Genomic DNA, 17,884 nt, shown 5'->3' on the forward strand with positions numbered 1-17,884 from the left:
GAATTGTTTGAACTTTTGGTTAGAGAAACCAATTCATATGCCGCAAGAGTCATAGAAACTAAACCCTACCGTCATTGGAAAGAGGTATTGGTTGAGGAAATGAAGGCATTCTTCAGAATTTATATGTACATTTCCGTGGTACAAATTCCGAATTATTCTCTAGCATGGACTAGTATGTGACCATTTGGAAATCCATCCATTCCTGAAATTATGACTAGATCCAGATTTGAGCACATCAGTAAGTATTTTCACTGCAATGATGTGTCTCAAAATCCACCACGAAGGGCTCCAGGCCATGACAAACTTTGTCATTTATGTCCTGTTATGGATTGCGTCTCGGAGAAATGCTTGGAAAATTACAATCCATACAGAGAGCAAAGTATCGATGAATGATAGCTTACAAAGGTCGGCTATCATTCAAGCAATAACTACCAGCCAAACCAACAAAATTCGGCATCAAAGTCTGGGAGAGAGCGTCACCACAAAATGGCTATTGCCATGAATTCCAAATATATACCGGAAAGGTAGAGGGTGGAATACCAGAGGAAGGCCTAGGAGCAAGAGTGGTGAAAGACCTAACCCGAAAGATCACTTTGAAAGGACACCATATTTACATGGATAATTTCTTTTCATCTCCGAAGTTGTTCAGTGATTTATATGTGGAGGACATATATTGTTGAGGAACTGTTTGTAGTAACAGAAAAGGGATGCCTGAATCCATCAGAAGTTGTAAATTAAAAAACAGATGGGACTACAAAATAATGCAGAAGAATGAATTTTGTGCAACTGCGTGGAAAGATAAAAAAAAATTTATCTCTCTATAAATTGTGACCCACAAGAGAAAATCTATGTACAGAGAAAACAAAAAGATGGGACTGTAAAAGATGTTCCGTGTCCTGTGATCGGCCAGCAGTACAACAAATTTATGTTTGGTGTTGATCGGGCCAATCAATTGCGGATGCAGTATTTGACTTCCAGGAAATCCCGGAAATGGTGGAAGTATCTGCTGTGGTTCTTAGTAGACCTTTCTGTCGTCAATGCATTCATATGCATGAAAGAATCTGCCAATCATCGGATCACTACCAAAAGTGGAAGGACAGTGTCCAGGACCCAGATTAACTTCAGGATGCAGTTATGCAGACAACTTATTGGGAAATTTCGAGGATCAAGAAAGAGGAAAGCAGTATCCAACATTGACAACATGGGCCATGAAAAATGACAAAAGGGGAAAATGTAAACAGTGTGCTTCAGAAAAGAAGAGACATGAAGTGTTTATTAAGTGTAAACAGTGCAAAGTTGCAAAGTTTTCCTGTGCATTGACAATAACTGTTTTGAAAAATGGCACAGAAAAAATTTGCATAACTTGATAAGTAATGCTCATTTTTACTAAATACTGCTGTGTTAAAAATAATAACATCACTGTAAAGATAAATTTCTCCTCTATTTTTTTTTGTTCTACATGTGTTCAATAATTATGAACAGATAATAGGTAATAAATCAGTCTGCTGGTCATTTTTGTCTTCATTCCGCCACAGCGGGAAATTATCTCTGGTAGTGAGCTTCTATACTGACTAAGTTCTTATCAGCAGCAGGCTATTTATAGAACTTTAGAGGTCTGCAGCCTAGTAGGGTTAGGTTTTTCTTCAAGTGTGTGTAGCACACCTATTCCTCAGGGAGATGGTGCTCTATCGATTGGTATTGGGATTTGGATTTTTATAACTTACAATGAAAGGATTAGGGGTTAATGACCAGAATATACCAGGTTTCCGAATATATATTGCTCTGCTCTGCCAGAGATGAAGTATCCTGTTGATAAGCTTCTTTGGAAAATGACCCAAGTTCAGGGAGATCTGAAACTATACACTGCAGGTTAGACAGTTAAGGTCAAGATGTATAGGACCTTTATGGAGATATGAGTACATTGGAGGCTGGCTTGTGTGACATTACAGTTTGTTTCCATGAATATAATATTAATAATTAATTTTACCAGTATTCTAACAGTTTTACAAATATAGTCTGTGTCAATAATTAAACTCTAATTACTGAATATTAAATGATTACTCACTTCACAAAGAATGCTCGGCAAAGAAAATGCTAAACTTTTTTAAGGTTGCTCAATCACTACACCTTGAAATAGTTTCTCAAATCAGCAGAAAATTACTTGATCCATAAGAAGTATGCAAGTCAAATAGTTAAAAAAAATGGGCATTTTTGGTGTAAAAATATTATGATTTTCAAAACTTTAATTCTGATCAGTAAATATGAATGAAAGCCTCAGATGGATTCAAACTCGTGATCTGAGATTCACAAGCCTGACACTTTAAACACTTAGCTATAATGATACCAAATCGCTTGATATTGACAATTTATCAAAACTTTTGAATTGCCAGCTTGTGACTAGTGTCTTAAAAAGTATAAGCCTTGATGAATATGACGTAGTGGGCTACCTTAAGGATAGATTAATGTACGTAAATGCTCACTCTTTAGTTTTACTCACAAGCTCCTGTGAATTTGTCCTCTGTAGTTTTGATTCACTGTAAACCCAAATATGAAGTCCCTCTGATTTGGTGGATTACAAAAGTTGTCAAAGGAAAAGTACATTTTTAGTCTTGTGTACATTGAACTTTGAGGGATGACATGGGTAATCTCCAAAAGAACAAACACATGTATTCTAAAATATTGTTGCTCAGACTAATCAAGGTCTCTTCAGCCACCTGTCTAGCTAACTGTGTGTTATCTTTGTACCATATGCATTTATGATCAGATTGAGGTTACTTGATTTCAAGGTCCATTGTAGTGTTTTAGATGTTAGTGTGGAATCATTGAAAATTGGGGTGGCTTGGGTATAGCCCTCCCCCACGAATTTACATGTACATCCCCAACAAAAACAAATTAAGAAAAAGATATCTTTCTTACTGAAACTCAAAACCGAGGCATCCACGAAATTACATCCCCACGAATAAGCAAAAAACCAACAATCCTCAAACATTGTTAAATGATTCCACAGTATTATCAAAATATTAAAAGATAAACACGGTGTTATGATTCGAATAGTATCAAGAAGTGGTCATTGCTTTAACCTTGGTACATATGTATTAATATTTTTTGTTAACTTTTTTTTTTGCTAAAAAGAAATCAATCTTGTAGTATTTTATTTTTCATGAACAACTATGTGGTTCAGGGAATCATTTGGCCTTGTCATATGTTCATTTTGTTTATATTTTAGATAAGAGAACTTAATCCCAACTATACCATAATTAAATCAAAAATCAACAAAATTTGAACACCATGATAATTTCTGATCCTTCAGACTAGTTATGAGACCAATTTAGTTATTCTGCTTGATGTGATGTACTGTGGTTTGCAGTATAAAGGGGGAGCTAACCCAGGACTGCCCCCTCCATGAGGGGAGAGAGCTGGAGTACTACTGCGAGGACCACAAGATCCCCATCTGCTCCAGGTGTGTGATCGTAGGTGACCACAAGGGCCACGTTATCACCTCCATGGAAGAAAAGGTAAACATTGGCCACAGAAAACTGCAAGACAGGGACATTTATAAGAATCAAATGGGATGATAAATTTTGACAGTTTAAATTTATAGTCCTGTCAAGAGTAATACATGCTTCTTTATAATTTTACCGATAATGCTCTGTTAAGTTTTTGACTGTTTGTTTTGGCTTTATATTGCAGCAAGTTTTTGGAGAAGAAAACGTTTGAAAATAATGCATACTCAAATTATAAAACTTTGATTTTTAGAAATATATGTATTTTATTTCAGAACAAATCAGTTTTCTCTGAAATGGAGCCTGCTTTGCACCTTGCCAACAAAGTTGTGATAAAATTGATTAAAGTGGATAAGGTATGTAAAGTATACAGTGGAATAGTTGTTGTTTATTGAAATGAATATGAGATTATCTCATTTAATTGATTGAGTAGCATTATCTTGTGGAGTATGACTTAACTAGGTACAGGCTAACCAATTTAAGGTGGTCAGCATCAGTAAGAGTTATCTAGGTTAGGAACTTCCTCTTTACCATCCCCCCAAGGTTAATCTTAATCCTAATCTTTGTAATTTTGAGAACTTAATTTTTTCTTTGGATGTAAATCTTACTGCTTACACTCCAGTACCTGAAGTTGGTTGCTTGATAATGTAGCACAGCATGTGCCTTTGAAATTGTCTCCCTTGAACTCCTGTAAAATTTGTGATCATTTCCATCCAACATTGTATGTACTGTATGATTATATTGGTTGTCATTAATTAATATGTTAACATTTTGGTGTTGTCTATTGGCTTGAAGTCAGTCAGGAGAGGGAAGTGCAGTAACAAAATAAAATAGTTTTAAAGATGCAGTATTCAATAAAAAGTACAATATATGAGGAAAAAACTAAATTTACATACAGTCGCACCTGTTTTAAGCGGCCACCCGTGGGACAATGCCAAACTGGCCGCTAAAGACAGGTGGCCTCTTATTCCAGGTTTCAAAATAATGGAAAAAAAAAACATCGAGTATTTTCATTTTGGCTCTATTGCACAGATTTATTAATAGCATCTGTAATGGCGGCGTACACAGAGATGGTGAATGCACAGCTCGGAATACTAAATAAACAGTTTATATTAATTCTAAATGGCCGTTTTAGTTCCATTTATCTATCAAGGGATTAAGAACAAAACATTTTCTGCTAAATACGCCCAAATGATAATTTTCAAGGGATTAAATGCGGTAAACAAACAGAAGTGGCGTTTCCGTACAAAGGCTACTTACTGAACTACGATAGCCGATGTTTTACCTTGTAAAAAAAGTATCAAAATTCCATTCTTATATATATTAAGAACCCGTTTTATTATCTCAAAGAAATTTTCTAGGAAAAAAGTGCATACTACCGGCTATTTTGCACATGTTAAGCTCACAGTTCAGCGCAAGACTGGCCATATGACTTTGTAATGAAGTATATTAGTACGTGTCGATATATAAACAACACAAAACAGGTGTTATGATAATCAATTATCACATTAAATCTCAGCAGACTTCAAATAACACACTCAATTATTTGTCATTAACTCATTATCAGCTTTCGAAGTTTGGCTTTTTTCGATACGGGGTCACATGTCAGATTCAAAAGTCATGTGACAAAACAGACAAAATGGCCGTTGAAAACAGGCATGTTGAAGCCACGGGACCTAAAAACAGTGGCCGCTGGCCGCGTTAGACAGGTGGTCGCTTAAATCAGTTAAAATATAGTGTAAAACTAAACGGGCGGGATTAAAACTGGCCGCTCATGGCGAGTGGCCGCTGATTAAAGGTGGCCGTAACAGCAGGTGCGACTGTATTTATTTTTTTTTATCTCCCCCCCCCCCCCCCCAATAAAAAAATCCCATCAAGAAACAAAGTCAAGTGTATTCAATTTTGAGCCAAATTCAATTATCAAGTTATTCATATTTTAAAGAAACATTTTAGTTAAGGAATAAGGAATCATTTTTTGAGTATTATGAGGTTATAATTTCAGTTGGGGCGTGGTCAAATCCAATAAAGCCCGAAGGTCAAATTTCGTGAATATTTTCTGCCTACTGTTAAAAACTTGAAGAAGTCTACCTTAGTGTTTTGTTATGTCTCCTTCTTTTGTACCATGCGTGTTAAAAAGAGAGTCTGTAAAACATACTATCCCATGAACAATGTCATGTATAATAGTCGATGTGCTAGGAAGTTTATCCTGCAAGAGTGCATTCTTTTTAATTACAACAGACGATGTCGGATTACTTCCCGGACACCAGGGTGGAGACTGCATCTGTTATTTCAGATATCAGGGAACATTTTCAAGAACTTCATGGACTTCTGCAAGCTCGGTAGGAAAAACCTCTATATCACAGCTGTAGAGTATTGAGAAAATTTCACATAAATATCTGTAAAAAAAAAAAAGAAAGGGTGCAGTCCATTCATGTATATATTGTACAAAAGGTAATTTTCACTTATTTGTTGGTGACTCTTATAAATTCATTAATTTTAAAAGCTTAATATTCCTTAATTAGAGAAAAAAGGACTAAACAATTTGGATATTGAATGTGACAATTCGTTGGATAATTTTGCCAATGGTTTTGTGTATATTTTATCAGAGAGAAACAGCTGATTGATGAAGTTTTTGATGCTTACAAAGCTGGAGTGGAACCACTGGAAACGCTGGTAAAGAAATTCAAAGAAGAAATAAGCTCAGACCTTAGAAAATATATTGTTCATGGCAGATTTATGTTTCTTGTGCTAGCATTTGCTTTTGCTTTGAAAATTTTTCAAACATATTTAACATTATTTACAGCATTGATGCCATTGATCTCATGTGAGTTTCTTTTTATTTTAACAGAGACAACAAATGCATGAAGACAGGATGAAGTTGGAATTAGCTATAAGAGGTTTTATACTTTCAAATTTTACTATTTATACAAAGATATGTACATTTCCTTCAAAAAAGAGAATTTTGTAAATTAAAAGTGATTGACCTGTCTGTCTTTTAGGTTTTCAATAGCTTGTAATTAATTTTTCATTTGATACTCAATAGAGATCCAGACTGATTTTTAATGAAGAAGTTGGAATCAGTTTGTTGACACCAAATTAATGCTCTCTCTATAGAATGTCTCAATGTGTAACTCACTCTTTGATAACATTAGAAGGTTTACTGCAATGCATGATGAAAAAGTCTCTGTTTTCGAAGGTAACGCCGAAAACGGAGTCTTAACTAGACTATAAATTGATGTATGGTACCCAAACTCTGTACAGTCGTCATATAGATGTATGTCACTGTGAATTGTGTACTGGCAGGTGCCCAGAGACTTCTCAACAACAACAATGAAGTCACGTTGAACGCTAGACAGATCCTGGACCAGTTAAACAGGGCTAAGGAGGTCCCCTGCATACTGCTGCCTAAAGAAACGGAGGAAACCGAGAAAATCAGGTTGGCTTATAGTCAAGTTTGCTGACCTTTGACATGATCACATGTGCTCACCAAGTTGCAAATGGTTGATTCTTGTAATTTCTATCAGTTCATTTCTACCTGTGTCTATGCTTTTTTAATTTTTCAAACTTGAAGTTTAACTAATCAAAAATAGGTAAGAAATAAAAATTTCCTTAAAAAAAAATTTCTTTATTATTTGCTAATGAAATTTTTTTGGCGAGGGAAATTTCAATGAGTGGGAGGCAATTCCAAACAAACCATAATTTTGTTTTGGCCTTATTATTTATTCTAGTGGTAAATTGAAGTGGAAATATTGATTTTGAAAACCAGAAATTTTTTTCTTCTGTTTTTGCTTGGTTTGACATGATTCCTCTGTGTCATTTCAGTTTCATTCAGGACGACTCTCTCCTCACTTCCATTCTTAGTCATGGAAAAGTAATGGGGAAAAGTCAAGTCAAGTAAGTTTACAAGTAAATTAAATAGTTGATTCACATTTTGTAGTTTTTAAATTTCTTTCGTGCAAATACAGGTATGATACATGGACATTTCTTTGTTACTGTGCAATTGAAATTTAATGACATCTAGGTGTATTTTCAAGGTAAAAAATCCCCATTCGACTGCACCTTTGTCAAATATTCTGTAACTGGGTACTAAGGGGTTTTATGTTTTTATCGTGATTGATTTACAGAGCAACCTGGCACACGTTGTCGGAGATGCCGGCAGAGATCATGAATGACGACGACAGCGTGGGGAGCCGCACGCCCCTGGACTCGGTTAGTGTCATATCCAACCCCCTATCTCAGGACTCGGAGGAGGTCATCATCGAAGGTACAGGATTAATGATTGGGAAAATGCTTGAAATAGAAACCATCTATAGATAGAGGTGCCTAATTGAATCATGCAGTGTATTCTTTCAGTGTGAAGCATATTTTGATATAAAGATTTGTTTCATGACTGTGTATTTAATTTAAACAGTATAATTTTTAACCGGGTTTTCCAACGAAAAAATCCGGTTATTAAAATGGTGAAAATGGCGGGCGGATGGGCAGGCGGGCGGCTGCCAAAAGGGTACCCTCATTGTACGGATAACTCCTCCTACAGTTCTTAAGATAGGAAGTTGTTCTTTTGCAGATCAATTGTACATATATCAGAGGTGTGCATATTGCTAGGATTTTGATTTCCGATTATTTATGAACAAAATACTAGCTTTTGAACTTAGTCATTTTTTGGCAAAATGTTGCATATACATGTAGGGTACTCCATTTCACTGGATAAGGGTTGACATGGATTATGGATACAGTTTACATAAAAGAAAACCTGGTTAGCTGTCACATTGACAGCTTTTCACTTGTATTCAATATAGTTTATTTGATAGGGTTAGGCAGCAGGCACAGCCTATTTTTGGCCCTCTCCCTAACATGTGCAACATATACATGTATTCTTCAGGAAATGATAATTTATTATAAAAGTATTAGATTCTTAAATTGAACAACAAAAGAGGAAATTAACTTATCTGACTTTGGACATTTTGTTCTTTTTATATTATATGCATTATCATAATGATATATGAGAAATCATATAACACTGACAATATCCTAATGTTTTCATTTATAGCAGAGTTGTACTTTGCAGATGAGCAGGACTGTTCCATTGTTGGCGGGGTAGAGTTAAGACGGAGGAGATCAGCTGACCTCCCGGGATCCTATCCACACCCCGGTCAACAGCCAACAGCTCCCAGGTGCAGAATTAGAGGTAAAAAATATGTTTCCTTAGTTTTTTCTATAGGGATCAACTGATTCTGTTGCCTACATGTAGGTAAAATCTTACATAAAATCTAAGGTATTAAGGAATAATTGTGAGATGGGAGACACATTTTGGCATTTAAACTTAAAAGCAGGGAATTGATTACAAGTTGTTTTAAAGTTTACATGATAATTGTATTTTCTCTTTTGAAGACAAATGTAATTAATTTACACAAAATTTAGGTTAACTTTGAGGAGAAATGAGTGTAAAAATCTTATAGGGATACAAAATATATAAGCTAGGTGTTCTACAGATATGTCTACATGCTGTAATTGTTCATATATAGATGGAATGTCTGTAAATGTTAATGTTATTTTAATTGTTTATGGTTTTAAATTTGTAGGTAAAAATGAATTTGTGACAGTGACACACATTATCAATCCCTGTAAGTTTATGGTCCAGCTGAGGGAGGACCAATCAACTCTCAAAAAGCTCTCCCGACAAATGAACACCTGGGCCAAGGCCGCCGGGACCATGGAAGTCCCCACCCAGGTCAAACCAGGTATGTCCCAAAGGGCCGGTGAAATCTGGCTGAAGAAATTCTAATACAGGTCTAACTGGGTACTGTAAATTCCTTATTTTATGCGAGTAATTAATTCCGCGATTACGCTGTTTTATATCAAATCCCAAGAATGAAAAATCGCGATCACAAATTTTTTGTTATAATTTTTTTATAGTTGAAAACTGTCTTAAAAATAAAAGCGAGATTTTAAAATCCGCGAGGGCTGCTTTTTCACGATTTTATGCGGAAATTAGTTCCTCACGGTTAATTAGGAATCTACAGTGTAGCTTCAAGCTCATGTAAAATACTCACTAAGGTTAAACCATGAACATTATATAGAAGGGCCTACTTGGTGTTGACTGTGACCATGTTACTGTTGTAGGGGACTTGGTGATTGTGAAGTACACCTGTGATGACGACTGGTACCGCGCCCGGGTCAAACAGGTCATCGGCAAGAGCAACGTCAACAAGATGGAGCTGGAGGTCCTCTACATCGACTACGGAAACTCAGAAATTGTGGGGTTGGACAGGTATTAAGAATTAGGAGGGATTGATTTAGTTGGAACGATAGTTTTGGCTGTTGATTACCGGTATTGAAGAAAATTATCAATTTGATACAGGGGGTCATATATTGTTTACAACTCTAAAATATTTCAGTTACCCACAGATTTGAAAGACTCCTCATTGTTTGTTGAAGTTATGATATTGCTGAGAAAAAATCAAAATTCTTTGATCTAGGGTTGAAATTTACCTATGCATGAAATATTACACAAAAATTATAATTACAATCTACCTGTAGACAATCAATCACCAATTTCATATATATTGAATTAGAACTGTATAATGCATAATTAATGAGAATTTTCTTATTGTTTACAAGAGTGAAGAAAATGCAGCCTAGATTTCAGAACTATCCTGAATTCATGGTGGAATGTAGCTTGTTTGACATCATACCCCCAGACACGGTAAGTTTGGACCTCAATATCAGATTATGAAATTGTATTCTAGACTAATATCAGAAGAATTGGCACAATGGTTGATTTTAGCACAAGGATGTGTCATGACTTGACCCAATTTCATTATTGCAAAGTGAAGGTCACATCGTCATCTTCAAGGACCCTCCCCCATAAAACTGAAGTGTATTTGGGGTAATAGTACATGTACTTGTACATGTATGTCTTGCACATTAAGCTTTGGAATGTTGATAGATTATTGTAAATGTAAATAGATAATTATTGAGTGCTTATCTACTATTTACTTTTCAACTTGAGGTGAATGCACAAGTTAATAGTTTCACCACCATTTTGATGTTCAGGGAGGCTGGTCCAAGGAGGCGACCCAGCAGTTCTGTAAGATGACGGACAACAAGAAGCTGTACATGACGGTGGTCAGCGAGAGGAACAATGTCCTCCAGGTGGACCTCAGCAAGCCGGTGCTGGATGCCACCAAAAACGAGGTCCCCATCTCAATCCGTGACGCCCTCGTTTTCCTGGAGCTCGCGCAGTTCATCACCCCAGACTCTGGCAACATTACTGGTAATTTGATGCAGATGATGTCCCTTTTTCTACCTGAGTGTTTTAAATTGTGTTAATTTTTAAATCAAAATGCTTGAAAAATTTGATATAAAAGGAGCTCTAGTAAAACAAAATGTTCAGAATTTTTATGACTAATATCAGGGCTCACACTGGACCAAATTAATGTGTCGCAACCTTGCACGAGCCCTGAAAATATGAGTATGGTATAACAGGCATATGGTTAAGATCTAGTAAATGATTCCAGAGTGTCTTTTTGGTGCTAAAGCCATTATGATGTCATAATTGATTTGAAGAATCTTTTTCCCGTTCTTTACGGCTTTAAAGGAATTAAGTAGAAAATTTAACAATTTCTTGACATTCTTTGTCAAATCATGCTAAAAGTAATCCCGATACCTATATTCAATTTGACATCATTTTAAAGAGGAGGTCAAGAGCTTGATAAATTCCATTTTTGGAGAGACTGTAGGCATTCTATATACATTTTTTTAGTAAAAAATGGACATAACTCCGAAATTTGTTTCTCAAATCCGTCATATTTCATAGAAGATGGTATAAAACATGATTTTTCATTGTGTTTACCAAACATTTTAGCCCCGGTACACCCTATCAAACAAAGCTATTGTTATGAATCATTATTGAAAGAATTTATATCTTAAATTTTATAAACCTGTAGGCACCTTTCATTTACTAGATCTTGACCTTAAAAGGAGAGGCCAATGATGAACAAAAATGATTTTCGAAACTTTAAAATATGTAAGATTCGTAAAGTTTATTATACATTAGAATGAAGCTTCTTTGTTGTGTTTAGGATTTTGCTATTTTAGATTTCATTTGCTGAAACTCTTTTAGGTAAACCAGCACCATTGCGGCAATATATTAAACCGGAGCCTCATTACGAAGGAGAAACATTTAACGTGATTGTGACCAGTGCCACTGATCCCCACAATTTCTACATACAAGAGGTCAGTTACAGTGTACACATGTCAAGTATTTGTAGCTGTGAGACCTATGTGTAATCTGTATATATGTGGCATTGCATCTGAGATTGTTTATTGTTGGAAACCCACTAACTGAAATGTTCTCGTTTCCATGAATATTTCACACCCTATTTAAATTGTTTCCTTCACACTTTCCTTATATAGTAATATTACCAATACCGTCGATGCTAAGGCATGCATGTTTGAATAGATAGTGTTATTCATAACAGTTCTTCATTTTCATGCCTTTAAAATTTAGTAAAAAGTTTTTCTTTTCTCATTGGGCGATTGTGGTTAAAAATGTTATTGAAAACAAGAAAATTTCTATAAATTTGAAACTGGGAAGCAAATGTGAAGCAAACAATGGGTTTCTGATGGTAAAGAATATTTTGATGGTTCAGAATGCATGTTGTGCATGTGAAACCGTGTAGTAAAGTTTTCTGTTTATTGTTTTCTGTCATCCCTAAAATTGAAATAATAGTTTTTCAACATACATGTACTCCTAAACTTTTGAAGTTTTCTTCTAGCAGTTTTCCCCTTGTAACAGTTCCTACAAAAAAACTTGAAAATAACTTTTGTTGCGGGACAAAATTTATATAATATGTATCTTGCTTGAAATTTTTGTGCATGTGTGAATTTCTCGTCATCTTCGCCTTGCTGTTTGTGATTTTTCAGTGCATGTCGCCTGGGAAGGTGAGAAAAATGATTAGCATGTTTAGTTATACATGGACGTATATTAATTTTGCTTTATTTATCTTTCTCAAGAATCCTCTAACTCCCAATTTATGTTTGATCAATGCATCTGCATTTACCTCACTTTTGTTTGTATTTTGTTTTAGAGAAAATACGGATCAGTATGTATTTTTATGTTTTGCGCACACACATTTTATTTTCATTTGATCATTTTTTTTTTTTTTACCGTAACAGGTATGATTCATTACTGTTCCATGTACTTATCAATTGCATCAAAGTGAGGCCAAAAAAATGAATCTTTATTTCTTAGGCAAAAATGAATGAGGCAGGTATTTTACTTTTATATCTTCTGCAGGACTTGCAATAACACAATTTAGTTTTTTATTTAGTTACCTAAACTTTTAATACACAGGCAATTGTGCCTAATGTGAATTTCATTGAAATATTTCTTATGTTATAGTTGTGTGAAAATCATGTAAACAATTTCACACAAATTTCACTTCACACAAATTTCACGTGAATTTCATGTGAATTTTACATGAAGCTTTATGTGAAATTCACGTAAGCTCTTTTCATGTGAGGCACAGTTGGCTTTGATACTGAGTAAATCCTTCTTTTTAATATATTAAGTAATAAAATAACTCAATGCTTCAGCTTTTTACCTGATGTTGATGTGCCTGAGAAACTAAAGGTTAACTGTTTTGGTCTCAAAAAAAATGTTTTTATACTGTTGATTCATATTTGTAGGTTTCAATTTTTTTAAATTTGATAAAAATTAACAGTTTTAAGCGAATGTTGAAATGGCTAATGTTTAACCAAAGTGATCACCACACAAACGTTTTTTAACAGTTTCTGCCTTACACTATGAATGACACAATTCATTTTAGCTTTTTTTCTGCAAAAAATTACATGTTTATAATAGATAATTGCAAGATGTGTACCTGCAAAAAATATCCTGGTTTTTTACAGCTGTTGAATGAATGTACACACTGGTCGAACCATTAGTATCATATTTTTGCTGAACTCTGATTTAAATTTATGGATTAACAAAAAAATCCTCAAAAATTGGTGTTAACATCGTAAAAAAAAAAAAACATGAAACCACAGTATTGTAAAATGACTAAGTATAGACCCATATATCTTTTTTTTTTAAAGATTAAAAAGCTTTAAAAAATGTGTTTATGAATTTATTCTGTCTTGTTGTTAATTAAATGATTAAGTGGATAGATTTTATCTTTTTTGATTGCAGGAAAACTTTTATTATAATTGTTTTACAACTTTATAACAATAACATAAAGTGTTTTTGTCTTTATGTAGTTGGGAGATGTGTCCACCTATTTTGCTGAAATGATGAACAAAATGCAAAGAGTGTACGCCAGGGAGGACAACATGGACCTCTGGACCATCTACTGCCCCAAAAAAGGTTGGCTTTGATACAAGTTTCTTTTTCATGGTTTTGGTAGGCCATATACATGTAGTATTTGGACCAATGTGAGATTTAATGTGTATAGTGCACTTGGTTATCTTTTTACATTTAGCAATGATCTGCTTTAATCTTGTTCAGCCAAATTAAGCTATGTTTTATTATCAAATATTTACATACAGTATGTTTTAAATTAGGTGTTCACTTTACAAAATTAAGAAGCACACAAAGAATGAATTCATTGAAAACTTTGGACAAAGGCAAATGCATCTTGTTTATACACGAGTTAGATATTGATAAAAAAGCCTATCTTTGGATTAATAATTTGTTGGAAAAGGTGTATGTTGTTTCATAACTTGAAGGAAAATTGTAAATTTATATCTATTCAGTTATGAGTTCATGATTCAAGTTCTGTTTAAAGATTTCTACATTTCCCTATTATTTTTGTTTGACAGACATGGTTTGTAGCTGTCAGTTCTCCGCGGATAACGTCTTTTACCGCGCGGTCATCACCAACCTGCCCGGCCGTAAACTGGTGGACGTGTTCTACGTGGACTTTGGGAACAGAGAGCGAGTCCACTACAGTCGACTCCGAGTCCTGCTGGACGAGTTCCTGATTCTACCAGCTCAGGTCAGATCAGAGAGAGGCTGTTTGTTTTGTAATGTATACTGTTAAAAGCAGAAATATTTGTTGAGGAATTCAATTTCACGGCACGTCTTTTAACCCCAAGGAACCCCAAGGAACCCCAAGGAAACCCCAAGGAACCCCAAGGAAACCCCAAGGAACCCCAAGGAAACCCCAAGAAACCCCAATGACAGAAATAAATAACTATTGATACCCAAGGGGGTCTCATTAGAGTGCAAGGGTCACCCCTTACCCTTGGTACCCCAATTATACCCCAAGGAACCCCAAAGATAACCTAATAATACAGATTTATAACTCCTGATACACCATAGAACCCCAAGGAACCTCAAGGATACCCTAATAATACAAATTTTAAACTCTTGGTACCCCTGGGGACTCACTGGTATTCCAGACACACCTCTAAGAACCACAGGGAACCCCAGGGATATCCCAAGGAACTCGAAGAATACCCTAATAATACAGAATCATAACTCTTGATACTCCATAGAACCCCAAGGATACCCTAATAATACAAATTTAAAACTCTTATTAACCCTGAGGACTCATTGGTATTCCAGATACACCTCTAGGAATCCCAGGGAACCCCATGGATATCCCAAGGAACTCCAAGAATACCCTTATAATACAGAATCATAACTCTTAATACTCCATAGAACCCCAAGGATACCCTAATACATTGTAATACAAATGTAAAACTCTTGATAACCCTGGGGACTCATTGGTATTCCAGATACACCTCTAAGAATCCCAGGGAACCCCAGGGATATCCCAAGGAACTCCAAGAATACCCTAATAATACAGAATTATAAATCTTGATACTCCATAGAACCCCAAGGATACCGTAATACGTTGTAATACAAATTTAAAACTCTTGATAACCCTGGGGACTCATTGGTATTCCAGATACACCTCTAAGAATCCCAGGGAACCCCAGGGATATCCCAAAGAACTCCAAGAATACCCAAAAAATACAAATTCATAACTCTTCATACACCACAGAACCCAAAGGATACCTCAAGGAACTTAAAGGATAACTTAATAATACAAATTTAAATTCTTGATACCCGTAGGGACTCATTGGTATCTCAGACAAAACCCACGGATACCCCAAGGAACTCTAGGGATAACTCTTATACATGTATTGGTTATATAAATTTTATAACTCTTGATATCCTATGGAACTCCAAGGAATCAGTCACCCATAAAAATTTCAGAATTATAGCAAAGTGGGAAGACACCCAAAATTCACAAGGGTTGTCTACCAATAAACAAGGAGATGTAGGTGTAGGTAAATATATTGCAACAGTGATGGTGAAGCCATTGTGTATACATGTAAAGGGTTATGTTGGCCCTTTAATCCCTGTCCAAGAGCTACCACCAATATACAACAGGTGTCTACCTGCAATTAACAGGTATTTTGATGCCTCTCAGGTGAACATTCTGCACGCATAATGGGTCAATCCATTGTGTTGTACCCAGGAAGGGGAGATAGCCCCACTCCACACTTCCATGATCACTTCTCAAAAGTACTCCAATAAGGGTAACACCCCCTATGTCAATAGTAAAACAAGTTTGGGTCTTTGTAACTGAACAATATCTTTCTCCACTTCATTTGAAAATTTCACCGAAGAAACATTGTCACATTAAGTGTTCATATGAATGGTTCACCGGAAGAATTGCAGACTTCCTTGTGGTGACATAAAATTTAGTGCCTTATTTTCATGAATTTGATATAATTTGTTACTGATTCAATATTGGCTGATCATCAGTTGGTAAGAGACAACAAATTCTGCCAATTAACGGTACTCGATTATGATTTTCAACCAATTTGACAACACTAATTGTTAAATTCATCCAAAGTGAACAGATATTGGAGAAACATTATTTTTATCATACCAGTATGTATTTGGGGTATCACAAGTATTCCTTGGGTTGCCCAGATGTTTTTATGATATTCCATTGAGTAATTGGGTATAATTGGGTATTAATTAGTAATATGTTTTACAGTACAACCAATGGGGTGGTTATTAAATTCTATCAATTGGGTACCTTGCAATTGGGGTTCCTACAGGTATCCTTGGGGTACCAATAGTTGACCTTTGGACTCCAATGAGTATCCTGGGGTATCAATAGTTATCAATTTTTATAATTGGGGTATCCTTGGGGTATCAGGAGTGACCCTTTGATTTCTAATGAGACCGGCCTTGGTCATCAAATTTACTTTCCACCATTGACTTTATTTGAGGTATCTATGGGGTTCTCAAGGGTATCCTTAATGGGTTCTCATTGGTATACTTGGGATTCATTTGGGTTCTTTGGGGTACTTATCACTTTAAATACATATGTATAACAGTAATATATTTACAAATTAATGTATCTGATGATATTTTTTTTTATTTAATTGTTTTAATGAAAAACCAACAAAATGACAATAATGCCACCCTTTGCAGTAAATGGAAATACCGGTAGCCAAGCAATGCTCTTCTGTTGATAAAACTTTGAATATCTTTCTCATAAGAGTCTTAAAGGCCGAACATTTTTACCGGGTGGTAAATCTCAGGTGAGGGCGGGGCTTAATTTCTAGAGGTGTGAAAGCCTCCGGGGCTTGCAGTCTACCTGCGGTCGTGAACGCTGCTAATCACTATACACAGGAAGCAAATTAATACACAGGAAATAAATAATTAGTCAGAATTGGTCTTAGTTTGAATATGTTTTTGTTCTAATGACCATACGAAGCGGTTTTTGCGTCGTCCGAATTTTCTCTAAGCACACGTGTGTAAAGTATAATTGAAAAAAATTCAGTAAATTAATTCTGCTTTAAAAATATAAGTCGGTACATTGTGTTTAGCCCTTGACATTGTTTAGGAAGGTAATTTTAATAAATATAATCGTATAAGAAAACCATACGATCAGTTGGAATGTGGTCGAATGCAAAGGCAGCCATTACACAGTGACAATTGATGGAGTTCGTTTTCCATGGACTGACGTTTTCGTGCAACAAGTTCCAGTTTGAGTGTATTACCAGTAAATACAGCTTTAGTAGCTCAGAAGAGTGTATATGCTTTGGAGCTGCTCATGCATCTTCGTAGAATTTATTAGATCACATGCATTCAACATAATTGAAATATAAATTGCGTATTTTCAATTACTGAATAATTATTTTTCATAAACAATGTTAATACTGGTAGTGTTAAAAACTCAATTTTCAATCCACCTTTTAATACGAGACGGAAGATATCAAAGATAACGTTGTTAATTGCTAGTAAACAGAAATCTGCGGACCTGGCAAGATCACGCTCGGACGATCACGTCAATCAAACTGGGTGCTATTGTTTCAAACTTGATTGACAAGCGGCATCTTTTTGA

General features: G+C 35.4%; 1 protein-coding gene across 1 annotated transcript in view; it reads left to right on the forward strand.

Annotated features, from left to right (window-relative positions):
- Positions 1 to 17,884, forward strand: part of LOC128183621 (RING finger protein 17-like) — a 44,552-nt gene that overhangs the window by 3,475 nt on the left and 23,193 nt on the right. The window contains exons 7-24 of the mRNA XM_052852728.1: positions 3,368 to 3,515; positions 3,779 to 3,859; positions 5,742 to 5,842; positions 6,110 to 6,176; positions 6,352 to 6,400; positions 6,807 to 6,939; positions 7,326 to 7,397; positions 7,628 to 7,767; positions 8,554 to 8,691; positions 9,086 to 9,244; positions 9,627 to 9,774; positions 10,125 to 10,209; positions 10,560 to 10,779; positions 11,629 to 11,741; positions 12,432 to 12,449; positions 12,596 to 12,610; positions 13,767 to 13,872; positions 14,328 to 14,503. Coding sequence (XP_052708688.1) covers positions 3,368 to 3,515; positions 3,779 to 3,859; positions 5,742 to 5,842; positions 6,110 to 6,176; positions 6,352 to 6,400; positions 6,807 to 6,939; positions 7,326 to 7,397; positions 7,628 to 7,767; positions 8,554 to 8,691; positions 9,086 to 9,244; positions 9,627 to 9,774; positions 10,125 to 10,209; positions 10,560 to 10,779; positions 11,629 to 11,741; positions 12,432 to 12,449; positions 12,596 to 12,610; positions 13,767 to 13,872; positions 14,328 to 14,503 — 1,969 coding nt within the window. The remainder of the gene's footprint in view (positions 1 to 3,367; positions 3,516 to 3,778; positions 3,860 to 5,741; positions 5,843 to 6,109; positions 6,177 to 6,351; positions 6,401 to 6,806; positions 6,940 to 7,325; positions 7,398 to 7,627; positions 7,768 to 8,553; positions 8,692 to 9,085; positions 9,245 to 9,626; positions 9,775 to 10,124; positions 10,210 to 10,559; positions 10,780 to 11,628; positions 11,742 to 12,431; positions 12,450 to 12,595; positions 12,611 to 13,766; positions 13,873 to 14,327; positions 14,504 to 17,884) is intronic.

Source organism: Crassostrea angulata, chromosome 5 (genome assembly GCF_025612915.1).
Source record: "Crassostrea angulata isolate pt1a10 chromosome 5, ASM2561291v2, whole genome shotgun sequence".
Lineage (NCBI taxonomy): Eukaryota > Metazoa > Mollusca > Bivalvia > Ostreida > Ostreidae > Magallana > Magallana angulata.